The 15660-nt window shown below is 38.3% G+C and overlaps 1 protein-coding gene across 2 annotated transcripts in view; it reads left to right on the top strand.

The window, feature by feature from the left end:
- LOC150087020 (uncharacterized) overlaps positions 1–15660 on the top strand; it is a 246071-nt gene that overhangs the window by 78033 nt on the left and 152378 nt on the right. For both annotated transcript variants that reach the window (XM_090371751.1, XM_090371750.1), the window contains exon 6: positions 7653–7701. In XM_090371751.1, coding sequence (XP_090227877.1) covers positions 7653–7701 — 49 coding nt within the window. The remainder of the gene's footprint in view (positions 1–7652; positions 7702–15660) is intronic.

Raw genomic sequence — 15660 nt, 5'->3', positions numbered from 1 at the left:
GGACTAACACCGAGCTGGATATGTCATGAGAAAGACAAGGACAATGATGACCAAGAGCTGCTAACACTACCCGAAGTCAGCTGTGGAGAGACTGACAATTGCTCGGAAAGAAGGAGGAAGTGACCTGATAGATCTCATCGAGCAACGGAAAACAGCGATTGCTACCCTGAAGGATTACTTCCAGAAACACACAGCAGCACTCCACCAAGCCATAAGGAAGATAGACAAGCAGTATACCTCAAAACCTAAGTGAGGAGTCCTCTCCCAACCAGGAGGCACAAACAAAGCTAGGAAGATGGGCAGAGTAGACACACTCCATGGAAGACACTAGAATGATCTCCATCAAGATCACACAGATAAAATTTCTTCCAATGCATGGTTCACAAGGGGGACGCTCTTCTCCGAGACACGGATTCATGCTTACCATCCAAACGAGGTAATCAACACCAGAAACTATAGCAAATACATTGCCACGTAGCCCGGGGTGTTCAATGACACATTTCGACAATGCCATCTGGCCTCAGAAACGATCCACCACATCACCGTGGGATGCAAGGTGATCAACCAGACTGAGTACATTCATAGACACGACCAGGTAGCCAGGATAATACATCAGAGGCTAGCAAGTAAATACCAGTTGATCAAAGAAAGTGTACTGTACTACAAGTACGAACCCCAGGCAGTACTAGAGACCACAAGCTGTACTGGGACTGTGCCCTGATAACAGATAAGACAATTCCGCTCAACAGACCGTAAATAATCCTTTTGGACAAGAAGGAAAGGCTACCTATCTGATTGACATAGCGGTATCCAAACACTGGCAACCTGCAGAAAACCCATGTGGAAAAAATCAGGGAAGTACACGAGCCTAAGAGAAGAGATAAAAGAGATGTGGCATATGCAACAAGTAACAATCATCCAGTCAACCACCAGTATGATGCCAAAGACCCTACATAACAGCCTAGCGGCAATAGGTCTCCCAGTGAACATCTACACGGAACTCCAGAAAGTCTCAATCCTGAACACCTGTAGGATAGTCATAGAGTTCCTTGACCAACAGTAACACAAGACATAACAATAACCACCCTATGTACTTGGTTGCAATATCTATCACAAGGTGGAACCCACAAGCAGGAAAAAATAATATAGTAGTGAAACGTATAAGTAAACCCCTAAGTATTTTATTTTGTGGCACCCCCCTCAATTTTTTGCCTGTTAGATCCTATTCTCTCTATATATATACTGAGTGATAACTGAATGATGACCACTACCTAATCCTTTATAGGTCCTCCTTTTGCTCTCAGTACAGCAACTATCCAAAGTGGCATTGATTCAACAAGATGGTCGGAAGCTTTCGGGAGGTAGGGCCAACCAAGCTGTGTGTAATGTGATCTTCAATGCAGGTATGGAGGTGATTGGTGTATTCAGATGCCTGATATGCCTTTCCATAGTGTCCCACATGTGCTCTATGGGATTGATATCTGGGTAAGTTCGGAGGCCATTCGATATGCTGGAAGTCAGAACTGTTCCTCAAACCATTCCTGCACAACAAGTGGCCAATGGCTCGGCTGTGCCTCCGTAGCCAGGTGGGCAGGAGCAGCAGTGTGTAGCACATGCTTCTTGATTAGACCGGGGTTCGAGCCCGTGACCACCAAATACGGAGGATGCGGAAAGGTCAGGGAATGACAACCGCATATCCCCGGAGCAATACGGCCTTAGTTGCTAATGCTCCTAAAAATAAAATAACGACAACAACAATGGCTCGGCGCATTGTCATCTTGGAACACACCATCACCATTCATGAAAAAGTGTAACATGGCGGGGTGTATGTAGTCAGCAAGCAGTTGATGATAGTGGAGACCACTGATACATTGTTCCACATGCACCAGGGGTCCAAGATACTGCCAGTAAAACATGCCCCACACCATACAACCACCTCCATTGGCTTGCAGTTTTGATACCATGCATGATGGATGAAGAGCCTCATTGAAACCAAATCCGTACACAACCATCCACGGTGTGGAGTAAATAACATGATTCATCCAACCAGCACACCTTCTTCCAGTCTTTTAACGTTCAACTTGCATGCTCTTTGCACTAGGTGAGTCTTTTACGCCGATGAACCTTGGTTAGGAGAGTATGCCGTATGGATCATCTGCTGGTATAGCCCATACGTGCAAGCATATGACGCATGGTCATGCCAGATATTGTTCTGGGGTTGGCCCATGTTGTATTGGGTAGTCAATTCTTCAACAGTGCTTTGCCTGTGCGAGTCGTCGGACTCAGTGCTCACCTCTAACATCAACCTTTCTCTGACCTTTGCAGTTTTCCCATTGGGTCATTGTTTGAACATTTTGATGCTGGTCCTGGTACACTTTAACTACAGCGGCTCTCAAACACCCCACCAGTTCATTAGTTTGGGAAATCGTCAAGCACCCACAATCTCTCCTTTATCAAAGCCCGATAAATCCTTCCTTTTACCCATAATGCTCGGAATTTTACTACCTACTGTTTACAGGGGTATAAGCATGGCTCCATACGTTCAGTTGACACCAAGAAAAAAAAGTGTAGCTGTTGCTCTATCCCAGGAATGGCTTTCTATGTGTGCTATCACTGATAAAATAGGCTGCCAATAGTCAACAGTATCGTGGGTGCTGAAATTAAAGCGTGAAACTGGCGATGTGAAGAGAAGACCTGGATCAGGCTGTAGGAGAGTGACTACGCCTTCCCGAGGTCGATATTTGAAACGGCTGTGCCTTTGTTATCACCATGCTAGTGCTCCTGATCTAAAACGGGACTTTGACATGGCCTCTGGTGTTGAAACAAGTGCACAAACTATCCAAAGATGGCTTTCGGAATGTGGTATATATGTGTATCGGCCCAAGAAGAAGAAGAAGCCTTTGTTGACCCAACAAATAAGGAAGAAGCGACTTGCTTTTGCTAAAAGAGCACAAGGATAAAGCTTTTCGCTCATGGACAAAAGAGCAATGGGATACCATCTTTTCTGACGAATCGAAATTCAATCTGCATGGCTTGGGTGGGAAGCGATATGTCAAAAGACAAAAATCGGAGGCATACCATCCTGACTGCATAACACCGACTGTCGTAAAGTTCCCCGCTGGTCAGATGGTCTGGGGATGAAAACAAGCGAAGGGTGAGACGAATTAAGTTTATTAACGGAACGATGGATGTAGAAACCTACACTGATATCTTGGAGGAGTGCCTGAAACCCGTTATTAGGGATCACCACACAGACGTGCACTGCATTTTTCAACAGGACTCAGCGCAAGCTCATTATTAGCAAAATTCACAAGTGATGCAGTTTTTTTTTTGTCTGACACTGTGTGTATATATACAGGGTGTTTCAGTTAAACGTTTCAGAACTTCTAAGAGGGGTAGGGTACATCATGACAACTCGAAATCATATAGCAATGTGGGGTCGGAAATGCTTTCCTGAAGCGGTGTTGTACACAGAAGCACCATAAAGAAAAGAGACCGTAAGTGAGAAATCGTTTTAATAATACATGAAAAGAAGCAAAAGGTACATGGATTAAAGTAAGTGTTCGAAGTTTCTTCCACGGGCTACAATGCACGCCTCACATCTCCGACGCATGGACATCCGAACATTCTGGAATACTCCAGGCAGCGTGTCCAGACACAGCAACCGGAGGATTATGCACCTCGTATTGCTTTCGCACAGTGGAACCTTGGAAAATGTGCTACAAATCCCCCTTTTCCTGCTGAAGTGTTGTTTTCCGATGAGGCATCCTTCACAAGGGAAGGAATTTTCAACACGCATAACGACCATATCTGGGCGGTCGAGAACCCGCATGCAATACGACGTCGTGCAGCACAGATTCGATTTTCGGTCAATGTATGGGCCGGTATTATGGGAGATCACCTCATCAGACCTTACCTGTTACCGTGTCGTCTAACCGGACCTATCTACTTGATCTTTCTGCAGCAAGTATTGCCACAACTTTTGAGAGATGAACAGATTTCTGCATCGACGCAACAGACAATGTGGTTCCAACACGATGGAGCCCCTGCCCATTATAGCGGAGATGTTCGTAACTACCTGGATGTCACATTTGGTCAACAGTGGATTGGACGAGGTGGTCCCGTGCGTTGGCCTGCTCGGTCACCCGACCTATCATGTCTTGATTTTTATTTCTGGGGTCATATGAAATCGCTAGTTTATGACACCCCTGTTGACAATGCTGAGGAGCTGGTTGCAAGAATCGCAGTAGCTGCCGAAGAAATTCGAAATTCGCCTGGAGTATTCCAGAATGTTCGGATGTCCGTGCGTCGGAGATGTGAGGCATGCATTGTAGCCCGTGGAAGAAACTTCGAACACTTACTTTAATCCATGTACCTTTTGCTTCTTTTCATGTATTATTAAAACGATTTCTCACTTACAGTCTGTTTTCTTTATGGTGCTTCTGTGTACAACACCGCTTCAGGAAAGCATTTCCGACCCCACATTGGTATATGATTTCGAGTTGTCAGGATGTACCCTACCCCTCTTAGAAGTTCTGAAACACCCTGTATATATACAGTAAGAACCCAGTTTTTGTGGGGGATACGTTCCAAGACCTACAGAGGAAGGCTGAAACCGTCTTGCTAACCCCATATATAATGCGATTTTCTTGTACATACATACATACGTATAATAAAGTTTAATTGATAAATTAAACACACAGTAAGACATTACCAACATTAAATACAGTAATAATAAAGTACAGCAGACTCTTGATTTACCGGGACACTTCAAGACTCCAAATAAAAAAAAAAAAAAAAAAAAATCAACCAGAAATCATAAAATTGAAGTAATAACTAGAATAGGTACAAAGAGATGTTTTGCAAGTTGTAAATAAATGATAAGAAGTGACATTGTAAATCTTCATTGGGAGATTAGTGTACGTATTATCTTGCAACCCCTGCTGTCTTCACACCTACTACTCAAAACAAAAAAAAGAGAGAGAGAGAGAGACCAAATGTTTAGTTTGATTTAGTGCAGTGCATCAATTGTTGTGTTCCGTTGCACCGCAAAAGGACAAATTTTGTTTCGTCAGGGATGTCGTAATTTTTTTTTTTTATAGTAATTTTTTTTTTTTTTTTTTTTTTTTTTTTTTTTTTTTGTGTAGAAATCATGAAATTGATGGGCAAATGCAAGAGTTGTTCTTTCAAATTAAACAAAAACTTGAAATTAGTCAAAAGTGTGAAAATGGTGCATCTGTTAAATCTCTAAAGAACCATTATACTGATACGCGGCATTTTAAAAAATAAAGGGAAGCATCATATTGGACATGTGAGTAGTACATGTTAAGTTTTTTTTGTTTTTTTCCCGTGGTTAACTACAGGTAACTGAATCATCAGATACAGGGGCACAACGGTATTTCTATATTGTAAAAGAACAACACACACACAGACGGAGAGAGAGAGAGAGAGAGATTAAACTTTCTAAAAATACAGTAATTATTAAAAACCATAACTCAAGTGACTGTGCATGGTCTGTTTGGTTTCTCCAAGAAACCAAACAGGCAGTGGCGCAGCCAAGGTAATGTTGGCAGGTACCTTGTAACCCCAAAACCAAAAAATAACAGATAGGGTAGCAATTGGCACCTTTTTTGTGAATGTACCTGCTGACAAAAAGCCTAGCTACACCACTGATTGGAAAGGTAGGTGTCATTGAAAGGTAACTCTCGTACGTTTTCTTGGGTTTGTAGCTTTATTTGCAAGGAAACGGAAAGGAAATCCAAAACATTTTGCATTTTATTATGATGTTTTTAGATAATCTAAAATGCAGGTAATTATTTTTAATTCTTTCTGAAAACATGTTAAGTGTATATACAAATATTACTGAAATATCATAATTTTCATTATTTTTAATTCTATGGAATCAAATAAATACACCTGGCATTGCGCATGGTCTGTCAGAATAATATTCACAACAGGTTGGAGCTGGCAGTGACTTGCTATTTGACTGTGATTCGTGTTGCTATTATTCGTGTAATGTAAGGGATTGTCGTCCACCACTATCTCTTTTAAAACTAAACTTAAATCGCATTTTTAAAATTGTGTTTAAAATTAATACCACTATATAAATGCTTACCTTTTGCATTTTTCTCTTTAAATTCCTTTATAGCGATTTCCATTGACTGCAATTGTAGTAATTATCACAACTAGTAATTACGCAACAGGATCTAGAAAATTTGGGAAGATGGGCTGAGAAGTGGCAACTGAAGTGTGACGTTGACAAATGTAAAGTACTGCCTATGGGTAAAGGTAACCCCAGAGAAACGTACCAACTGTGTGGTACTACACTTAGGATGGTAGAAAATGAAAAAGATCTGTGAGTAATTGTGCAGTGAGATATAAAGTTTTCTGAGCAATGCAGACAGGCTGCCAGGGCAGGTCATGGGGTTTCGTCAATGATATATAGGAATTTTGCTAGCAGGGAAAAGGAGGTGATTGTCCCTCTGTATAAGGTCAGGCCACGCCTTGAGTACTACGTACAGGTCTAGAGGCCTCATTTTAGGAAGGGTGTAGATTTGCTTGAGCGTGTACAGAGAAGGGCAACAAGATTGGTGAGGGGAATGAAGGGATCCTCTTACCAAGAGAGGCTTAAGTTCTGCAAATTGCAGTGGCTGGAGACTAGGCACCTGCGAGGTGATCTGATTGAGGTATATAAGGCCCTGAATGGGTTGAGCACGCTGAATTCTGACGGGATTCTTCTGCTTGCTCAGATTATGAACCTAAGGGGGCATAAATTCAAATTGAGGAAAGACAGTTGTAGAATAGATGTGTGGATATTTGCCTTTAGCCAGCAGGTAGTCAATTGCTGGAACAAACTTCCATCTGTTTTTGTGGAAGTTGATAGCTTGAATAAATTCAAGGAGGAGCGTGACACCATTTTAGAGGTGGATGTGTGAATTTTATTTATTACTTATTTATTTATTTTTTTTGGCTGATGCTACATAAGCTCATGTGCCAGCTTTCTTGCATCACTTGCTTCTATTACTGTTATCCCATCCACCCCAAGTGCCTTCCTAATGTTTAACTGCAACAATTTCTCATCCACTTTGCTCTCAGTTATTACAAAATCACTTAGCTCCCTTTTAGAGTTTGATAAACATCTGGCCTTCTCCTCCTCCTTGAATAACTCCTCGTGAGTGGATGTAGATGCAAAATCCTCATTTAGCTTGGCAGCTATCTGTGAATGATCATTAGCATCAAATCAGTCAAATGTAAGATAATGATGGATATCAAGGATCCACTCTGTGTGTGCGTGCGCATACATACGTACCTTCATAATATATAGCATCCTGTTATCATATGTAAATGAAATCATGTGATTTCTATGTTGGCCTGATGACTTATAGCCATTATTGTTGAAGCACAAATAACATAGAAAGCAAACTAAAGCACGGTTCACAGTAAGTTACCTTGATGTATCACTGAGGCCAGAACTTTTACCTATTTCATGCTTAATATTATCTTTATTTACCTATCGGTGGAACATGTGTATTGGTAAAAATTTTGGAAATATTACTCTTAGTTTATATCTGTGTGTGTTGGGACAGAAGAGATTTAAAAAAAAAAAAATTAAAGCAAGACATTTTAATTTTTTCTTCTTTTTTTTTTTTTAGGTTATTGAAGTCGTTATAATGTTTGATCAAGAAAAAAAAAAGTCACGAGGTATGTATTTGTTCTGTAATTTTAGCATGAATCTCATGGACTTTTTTCCAGCTTTTTCCAAAGGGCATTCTTAGTAGTCATCTCCTTATGTAATATCATACTCTACAAAGTCATAACTTAGCATAGTGTATGAATAATTTAGTTCTCTAACTAAAACTTTGTAGAATACATTTGTTTTAAGGTTTTTACTGTAATTGCCTCTTTAATGAGGAAATTATCATCTAGAATTACACACGTAGTCCGTTATGGCTGGCTTATGAACAGCAGCTGCCTTCTTCAGTTAGTAATGCGCTTAAAAAGTGTTTTGTCTTTTGTTTTTAGTATATTACAATATAGTGAATTCCAGTTTATGGATTGCCTTATAAGTATATTTGTCTAAGGTAGTGTCATATATTTGAAATATTAGTTTTTCACTTAATTTAAATGTTAAGTATTTAAAAGTGCATAGTATTAGGAATTGTTTGGGCCGAACAGAATCTTGCGGTTGACATTTTCGTGACTTGAATAGTTTTTTTTATTATTATTTCTCTTTTTTAAGTGATTGTTTAGTATATAATATATATATTGAGATACATATTGTTAATGTGATTATCAAAACATTTCAGCATAGGAACTGAGAAAATATATCTTATAGACTTTGAATGTCAGAACAATAAAATAAGTGAGCAGTATTTAAATAGAAAAATGCCATTAAGATATGAGAAGATATACGTGTAAAATAATTGGTTCATAATACTCCCAAACCTGGCAATTCATCATCCAGCCCATTTTAGGAAAGTGACAAATCTGTCAAGCAACTAAAGAAATGTTTAGTTCTTGGATTTGCCATTTTCCCAAGCACCCAGAGCAGAAGTGATTGCTTAGGAGATTTTGCCCGAAACACATAATTTTCTGCTATTCTCCTTCCACCCAGAGCAAAGGGAGCCCTTGGTTTTCACTGGGGTTGGGTTCCTGGAGATGCCAGCGTATATAAAGTCGATGTAAGTGAAACCCGAATTATAATTTATTTAAATGCGATGCTTTCCAGACGTAATTTGAGACTTATAAAATAATACAAAAATTAAAATTTAATTTAACATAAACATTATATGTGTGCATTTAAATCACATTTATTCCCTAATAAAATATAAGTAAATAGTCATTACTGATGAGAGGAAGGTCCTTGTTGTGGATCATTTTTTGCCATATTTGGATCAGTTGCAGACTCTTTCTTCTTCAATATGCCCTATCTTTGCAGAGCTTGGCTTAATGGTGTTAGTTATTTCTGTCTTTTTCTTCATTCGCAATGGGCATACACGAGGTAGAAGCTCTAAACAAGCCTTCATTTCTCTGATCAAGCCATTCTCTCAGGTTTGCCAACCAAGATTTCCTTCTTTTCTCTCGACTTCTTTTTCCAGTCATTTTGTCGTGGATTATTATTTCCAATGTCTTATATTTATCATTCCTCATTATATGTCCTAAATATTTTACTTTCCTCTCCTTAATGTTAGTTATTTCTGTCGTTTTCTTCATTCGTCTTATGATCTCAAAAGCATTTAACTTATTCTGAGTCTTCTTTGTCATATCCAGGCCTCAGCTCCATAAAGGAGGACAGAAAAGGCATAACATCTCAGCATTCTTGTTCTTAAAGGAAGCATAAGATCACTGTGGCATAAGATTCTTCATTTTAAGGAAGGCAGCATTTGCTTGTTCAATTCTTGAGCGAACCTCAATAGAATTTGATCACAGTCCTGGCTCAGCATACATCCAAGAAAATGATAACTTTTAACCCTTTCAATCTCTTCATTATTGATTGTAATTTTTGTTCATACTTCTTTCTTACTGATTGCCATGAATTTTGTTTTCTCGATGTTTAACTTCAGACCAAAATTTTCACTTATTCTATTTACTCTATCCACTAATGATTGTAAATCAGTCTCAGAACTGGCTAGCAAAATAGTATCATCTGCATTTCTGATCATGTTTACAGTATTGTCATTAATCTGTATCCATTCTGTTACATCCCTTTGTAGCTTCTTTAAAAATTTCTTCAGCATACATGTTAAATAATATAGGTGTAGAATATGACCTCAATGAACTCCTTTTAATTCATATCTCTTCCAACTTTTCTCCTTCTATGTATACCTTTGCTGATTGTCCCCAATTCAAATTCAAAAGTATTGGGGACAATTCAAATTCGAGTGTTCTGATGTCATTAACGTCAATTCTAATCTAGAATTTTGAACATTTTGTCATGTCTTACACGAGGGCTTTCTCATAATCCAAGAAGCAGGTGTATACCTGTTGGTTCACATATCGACATCTTTATACTAGAGTTCGAACTGCAAAGCAAAGGCTTCCTAGTATCCAGTCCTCACCTAAAGCCAAATTGAGAATCACTAAGTACATCTTCACATCTTTTAAAAATTTGATTCCGTATAATCCTTAGAAGTATCTTCAATGCATGGCTCATCAAACTAATTGTTCTAAATTGAGAACATCTATTTGCATTTCTACTAGAAATTCAAATAGATCGTCATTTACACTCATTTTGAAATGAGTATAAATGACTATCTCAACCATTATCTGGGAATTTCTCCAGTGTCAAACCTTTTTTGAGCAGCTCAACCAACACATTCACCTTAATTATCTTTAAAAGTTGTCAGAATTTCATTAAGACCACTTGTCTTTTTTGGTTTTAGCATATTTAATCACTAAGATCACTACTTCTTCCTCCATGATACTCTGTCCTTCTACATTTTCCGATCTGTCAAACTTTTCATTTCTGTTATCATTAAACAATTCTCTGCTATATATTCTTGCCAGCAATCAAGTCTTGAACAGAAACTGCAATCAATCCATTCTTCTTTTTTAGAATTCCATTACCAGTTCTGAAGTGTAGTCCTAACACCTCCTTCAAGACTTTATACTTATTGAAATGATAATGTAGGGATTCCAATTTCTCAATTTCTTCACATTTGGACCTCATTCAGTTTTCCTATGCTTTTATTTTCTTCCTGATTTCCATTCTTAATTTTTTGTATTCTGCTGAGTTCTTGTTCTGTCCTCTTTTTTTCCATTAGCTCCAGTATATCACTCGTCATCCACTTTTTTTTTTTTTTTTTAAGACGTTCACTTTTCAGATGATTTTCTGCCATTTTAAGTACAGCCTCTTTAATTGAACTCCATATATCATTTATATCTTCTGGGAGGGTATAATTCAGTTTATTCTCCAAGGTGTATCAATATTTTTTTTAATATCTTTGATCTCTAACTTTTGGAGGTCAATCCATTGCTTACCCTCTTTTTTTATAAGTTTCAGCTTCACTTTCAGTTCACATTAATGGATTATGGTCAGAACCTATATCAGCATCTGGCTACATTCTTAAATGCTTCATGCAATTTTTGAAGGGATGGTTGGTCAAAATATAATCAATTTTATTTCTCACTATTGTTTTCTCCATCAGCTTCAGATTTTCATGTATACAGTCTCTGTGGTGGCAGCAGCTCGAAAAAGGTATTCATTATTACTAATTCAAATCTTTGTGCACACTCTAACAGTCTGTCTCCACAGTCATTCTTCCTGCCCAGTCCAAACTTGCCCACAATCTCTCTACATTCATGAACACCAACTTTGGCATTATAATCACTCACAATTAATGTGTCTTCTTTCTTGGATAGTTGTAACATCGACTCAATTTGTTCATAAATGCCTCGATCTCCTCTTCACTTTTGTCGGCTCTCTGTGCATATATCTGAATTATATTTAAGTTGTAAGGTTTAGTTGCTATTAGAATCATCATCACATTATTTTCCCCAGGACATCATCTAGCAATGATGGACAAAAACAGAGTTAAGACTCTCAGTCCCCAGCAACCCTCGAATTGAAAGAGGGTGCTAAGAATCTGCAGGTGTTCGTTGCTTAGAATTGGGACCTGGAACGTGAGACGCCAATGTGAAGCAGGAAAAGTTAAACATAATCAGTGGACAATGCTTCAGGATATCCACCAAGCATTGGAGAGATGAGATGAGAAAGTATGTCTGCCAAAGGTAGTAAGCTTTAAAATTTGCTATGAATGCCTGATCTGTTGGTTGTGAAAGGTAGATGATATTTGGTGGCAGATATTCAGCATTTACATCCACAATTGTTCTCATCTCTCCAATGCTTGGTGGATATTCTGGAGCATTGTCCAACAGCAGTGCTCTCCTTGGATAATTATTCTTTATCACAGCAGCAACATACTGGTGGGCAAAAATTATCTGTATATCAGTTTGTGAAGACATCTTGTGACACTTAGGTCCTTCTGTGTGAAATCCAAATGGTTGGCAAATATGCTTTAATTAGCCCTTTCACCCTCAGTGTTTCAGAATGATAGACACACTATTATGATGACTTCGATTTTACAGTTCCTGAAGCATTTACGCCTAAACAGTCCTTGGTAGGTTCCAGGAGCATGTTTCTCTTCATGGGAGATGAAAGTTCTTGAAGGCATCTTCTCCCAATAAAGGCCCATCTCATCCACATTGAAAACAAGGTCTGATGGATATTCACCGTCCTCTACGAGTTGCTTGATGTGCACAGGATACACCTTTGGTACTCTTAAATCCAGGATCATGTTTCTCTTCATGGGAGATGAAAGTTCTTGAAGGCATCTCCAATAAAGGCCCATCTCATCCACATTTAAAACAAGATCAGGTGGATATGCACCATCCTCTACGAGTCCTTCTTCATCAGCACTGGCAGCCTGACCTATTAATTTTATATTTTAAATTTGAGCTCACTGCTTGATATTAGCGAACCAGCCTTTGCTTGCTTTGAAAGTTTCATTGCTGCTTTCCTTTTCTTTTATCTCATCAAACAAACTTCGCTTTATCACACAACACTGTGTGACAAGAATGTTTCTTTCACTTAATGATTGAACCTACAGTGAGAGTAATTGTTCCATTTTTCCAACCACAGTACCACCATAGTATTTAGCAGTTGTAGCAGTTTTCCTTCTTGCAGTTTCAATTTTTTTTTTTTTAAATCATCATCTTTCATGATTGTTGCTGCAGTGGAGAGGACAATATGCAGCTCCGTAAAAATAGTAGGATGTGATTGCCTAGCCTCCATTCTTCTGACTTCCATATTTTCTTCTAATGTTACAGATTTACCTTTTCATTGGCAGTTGCACTCTTACAACCAGACATGGTTCCACTTTTTTTTTTTTATGTGTCCATTTTTCCAACTGCAGGACCACACGAGTATCTAAGAGTTGTAGCAGTTTTCTTCTTGCAGTTTCCTTTGTTTTTTATTTATTTATTTATTTTTTAATTTAAAATTTTATCAGCATTTTTCATGATTGTTATTACAATGGAGGTGATGACATGCAGCTCCCTGCAAACAGTAGGATGTGATTGCCCACCCTCCATTCTTCTAATAACTTACTTTTTTTTTTTTTTTTCTAATGTTATAGATTTACATTGTCTTTTAGCCACATTTCCACTGGCAGTTTCACTTTCATCTTATGACTAGACATAGTTCCACTGTTATTTTTTATTTTAACACGTTGACTGCCAAACTAGTTTTTAAAAAAATTTTGCCCCGGCACCAAAAATATTTTAATGCCAGTGTTAGTCATTTTTTTTTTGCTTAAAATATCAAAAAAAAAGGTGTTTTTGTGTGTGTGTGTGTGTGTGTGTGTGTGTGTGTGTGTGTGTGTGTGTGTGTGTGTGTGTGTGTGTGTGTGTGTGTGTGTGTGTGTGTCGCTTATATGGCTGACGTGTCCCACTCTTTTCTTGAGAAACCGTGTCAGCCACCTGGCTTCTCAAGCAGGCATGCATTACAATAAACTAATCGCAATAAAATAAACTCACAAACTGTCACAATAAGTTGTTAATATTGGACTGAAAACCTTTTAGGGCTAAAGCCTCATGTTGCGAACAAGTTTACTGACGTATAAGTTAGTGCTATTACATCATTTTAATACGCAGCAACCTACTAAAGTAGTACATAATTGGCATCATTTAAATATATCTCATATTGTGAATGTCTTCACGAGTTGCCACGATATTGCACTACCTCGAATAAGTAACACTTCACCAATGGAGAAGACTTGTTACTTATTCTTGGCGGTTACCACCACCACCCAGGTGGCGCCGTTTAGAAACTTGTTGGCCTCTCCTCGGTGGGTGGGTGGGGTTGCAATGATGATAACCCAGTTGTGAAGTATAACTCCACAATATGAGAGATGCCTGATGATGTGTAACTGGTTATCAGACTGAACACCTTTTAGGGCTAAAGCCTCATGTTGTGAACAAGGAAAATATTTAAGAAATGCTTCAAGACTGGATGGCAGAAGAAAACACTGAGCAAATTGAAAAGACCGAAGAACCTGAGATTGAAGCAACTGAAACAAATGAAGTTATTGAATGGACTGAATACGAAGGATGCCAAAAAAAAAAATTTGATTTTTCAGGCAAATCGGGACTGCAAATAGACGTATCAAGAAATATTACTCATCTTGAGTCACAACTAGCATGACAGTTTCTGGTCACGCTAGTTGTACATGAAGCTTTAGGCTGATGTAATAACTCATTAAGTGACCGGTAAACAACATTAACACAACAATTTTCATTTGTTATTGTTTTATTTGAATATACTGTCTCTGAAAAAAAAAAGTGATCCAGAGGATTGTAGTGGTTCAAAATGCAAGCACATCTGTTGTATAAAAGGTTCCATTGTTAAGGAAATTTGAGAGTGGGACTTTGAATTATTTGATTGGTTCATCAACTGTGGTATTCTATTTTTACTGTATGCCCCCCCCCCCAAATCCTGCCTGACAGATTGCATCACATACACACACACACACATACATTTTATGACTGATCCCTCAGAACCTTAAATTACAAGGTCTTGGTGGGATTGGGATCTTGGAAGGTGAATTTCACACTACAGACATCTATTAAAAATAGATGTCTGTAGTGTGACATCTATATGTGAAAGTAAAAATATGAATTGTAAAGTAAGAGATGTGGACATTCACAATGTCATGGTAGCATTATGCTATAACTTCATACATACTTTAAAGTTACATTCTTTGACAAACTGGAGAGTTAAGCTACTGCTATTTTCTTTGCTGAAGTGGGAACATATTTTTGGATTGTGTGTGTGTTTTAAGTGGGTTTAATAAATTGCATTGAATTGAATTCATATTTTTTAACTTACCTATTGTTTTCCTCTGCACTCCTTAACACACACACACACACACACACACACACACACACACACACACACACACACACACACACACACACACACACACACCATTACTGTTTTTTTTTTTTTTTTTTCCATAAGGATTTTTTAAGTAATGTGAGAGATTTGCAAAAAAAAAACCCACGTATATAAAATAATTTTAATTTTAAATGCAGGTAGGCCCTGATTTTGCCGGGGTTATATTCCCCCTCCTCAGGGTTGTTAGCTTAAGCAGTGTAAATTAAGTGTTTTTTATATGGATTATTTGTGGTTATTTTATAATTATGAGATAAAATATAAGTAATAAAATAAAAATTTAATTACTTATATTTAATTAGTCATTCCTGTAGAACCACCTTTGGAGTATGTAGTAACACCATTGTCTGCCCCCTTTTTGATGTTCTTTGACAGTGGCATAATGGGGCGGAGTTAATGGGATGGGCCTTGTAAAGGGTCAGCCGGTTCTGCAGGTTTCTCTGGCTTTAGAAAAGAACTGTAACAGTGATGTCTGTTTTGAGTCTTTCTCCTAACATATTGTAGTAGGGCTTCAATATGTTAGTAACAGCTCTTTGGATGGAAAAGCTGCATTCCCAGTCTGGGTCATTGTCACATAGTTTCAAAGCCTGTTTGTATTTGTGCCAATGCTGATTGAAGTGTCTTTGTGGTGAGAGTCCTAATTGGCACAATTTCCTGCTTTTCCTCTTCCCCCTCAGAATCTTGTATAGCCAGTTGTGCAGCCAGCT

This window comes from Mastigoproctus giganteus, chromosome 4 (assembly GCF_048544385.1).
Source record: "Mastigoproctus giganteus isolate SK-2022 chromosome 4, ASM4854438v1, whole genome shotgun sequence".
Taxonomy (NCBI): domain Eukaryota; kingdom Metazoa; phylum Arthropoda; class Arachnida; order Uropygi; family Thelyphonidae; genus Mastigoproctus; species Mastigoproctus giganteus.
Note: the sequence above shows the minus strand (reverse complement) of the source record. Positions and strands in the feature narration are given on the sequence as shown.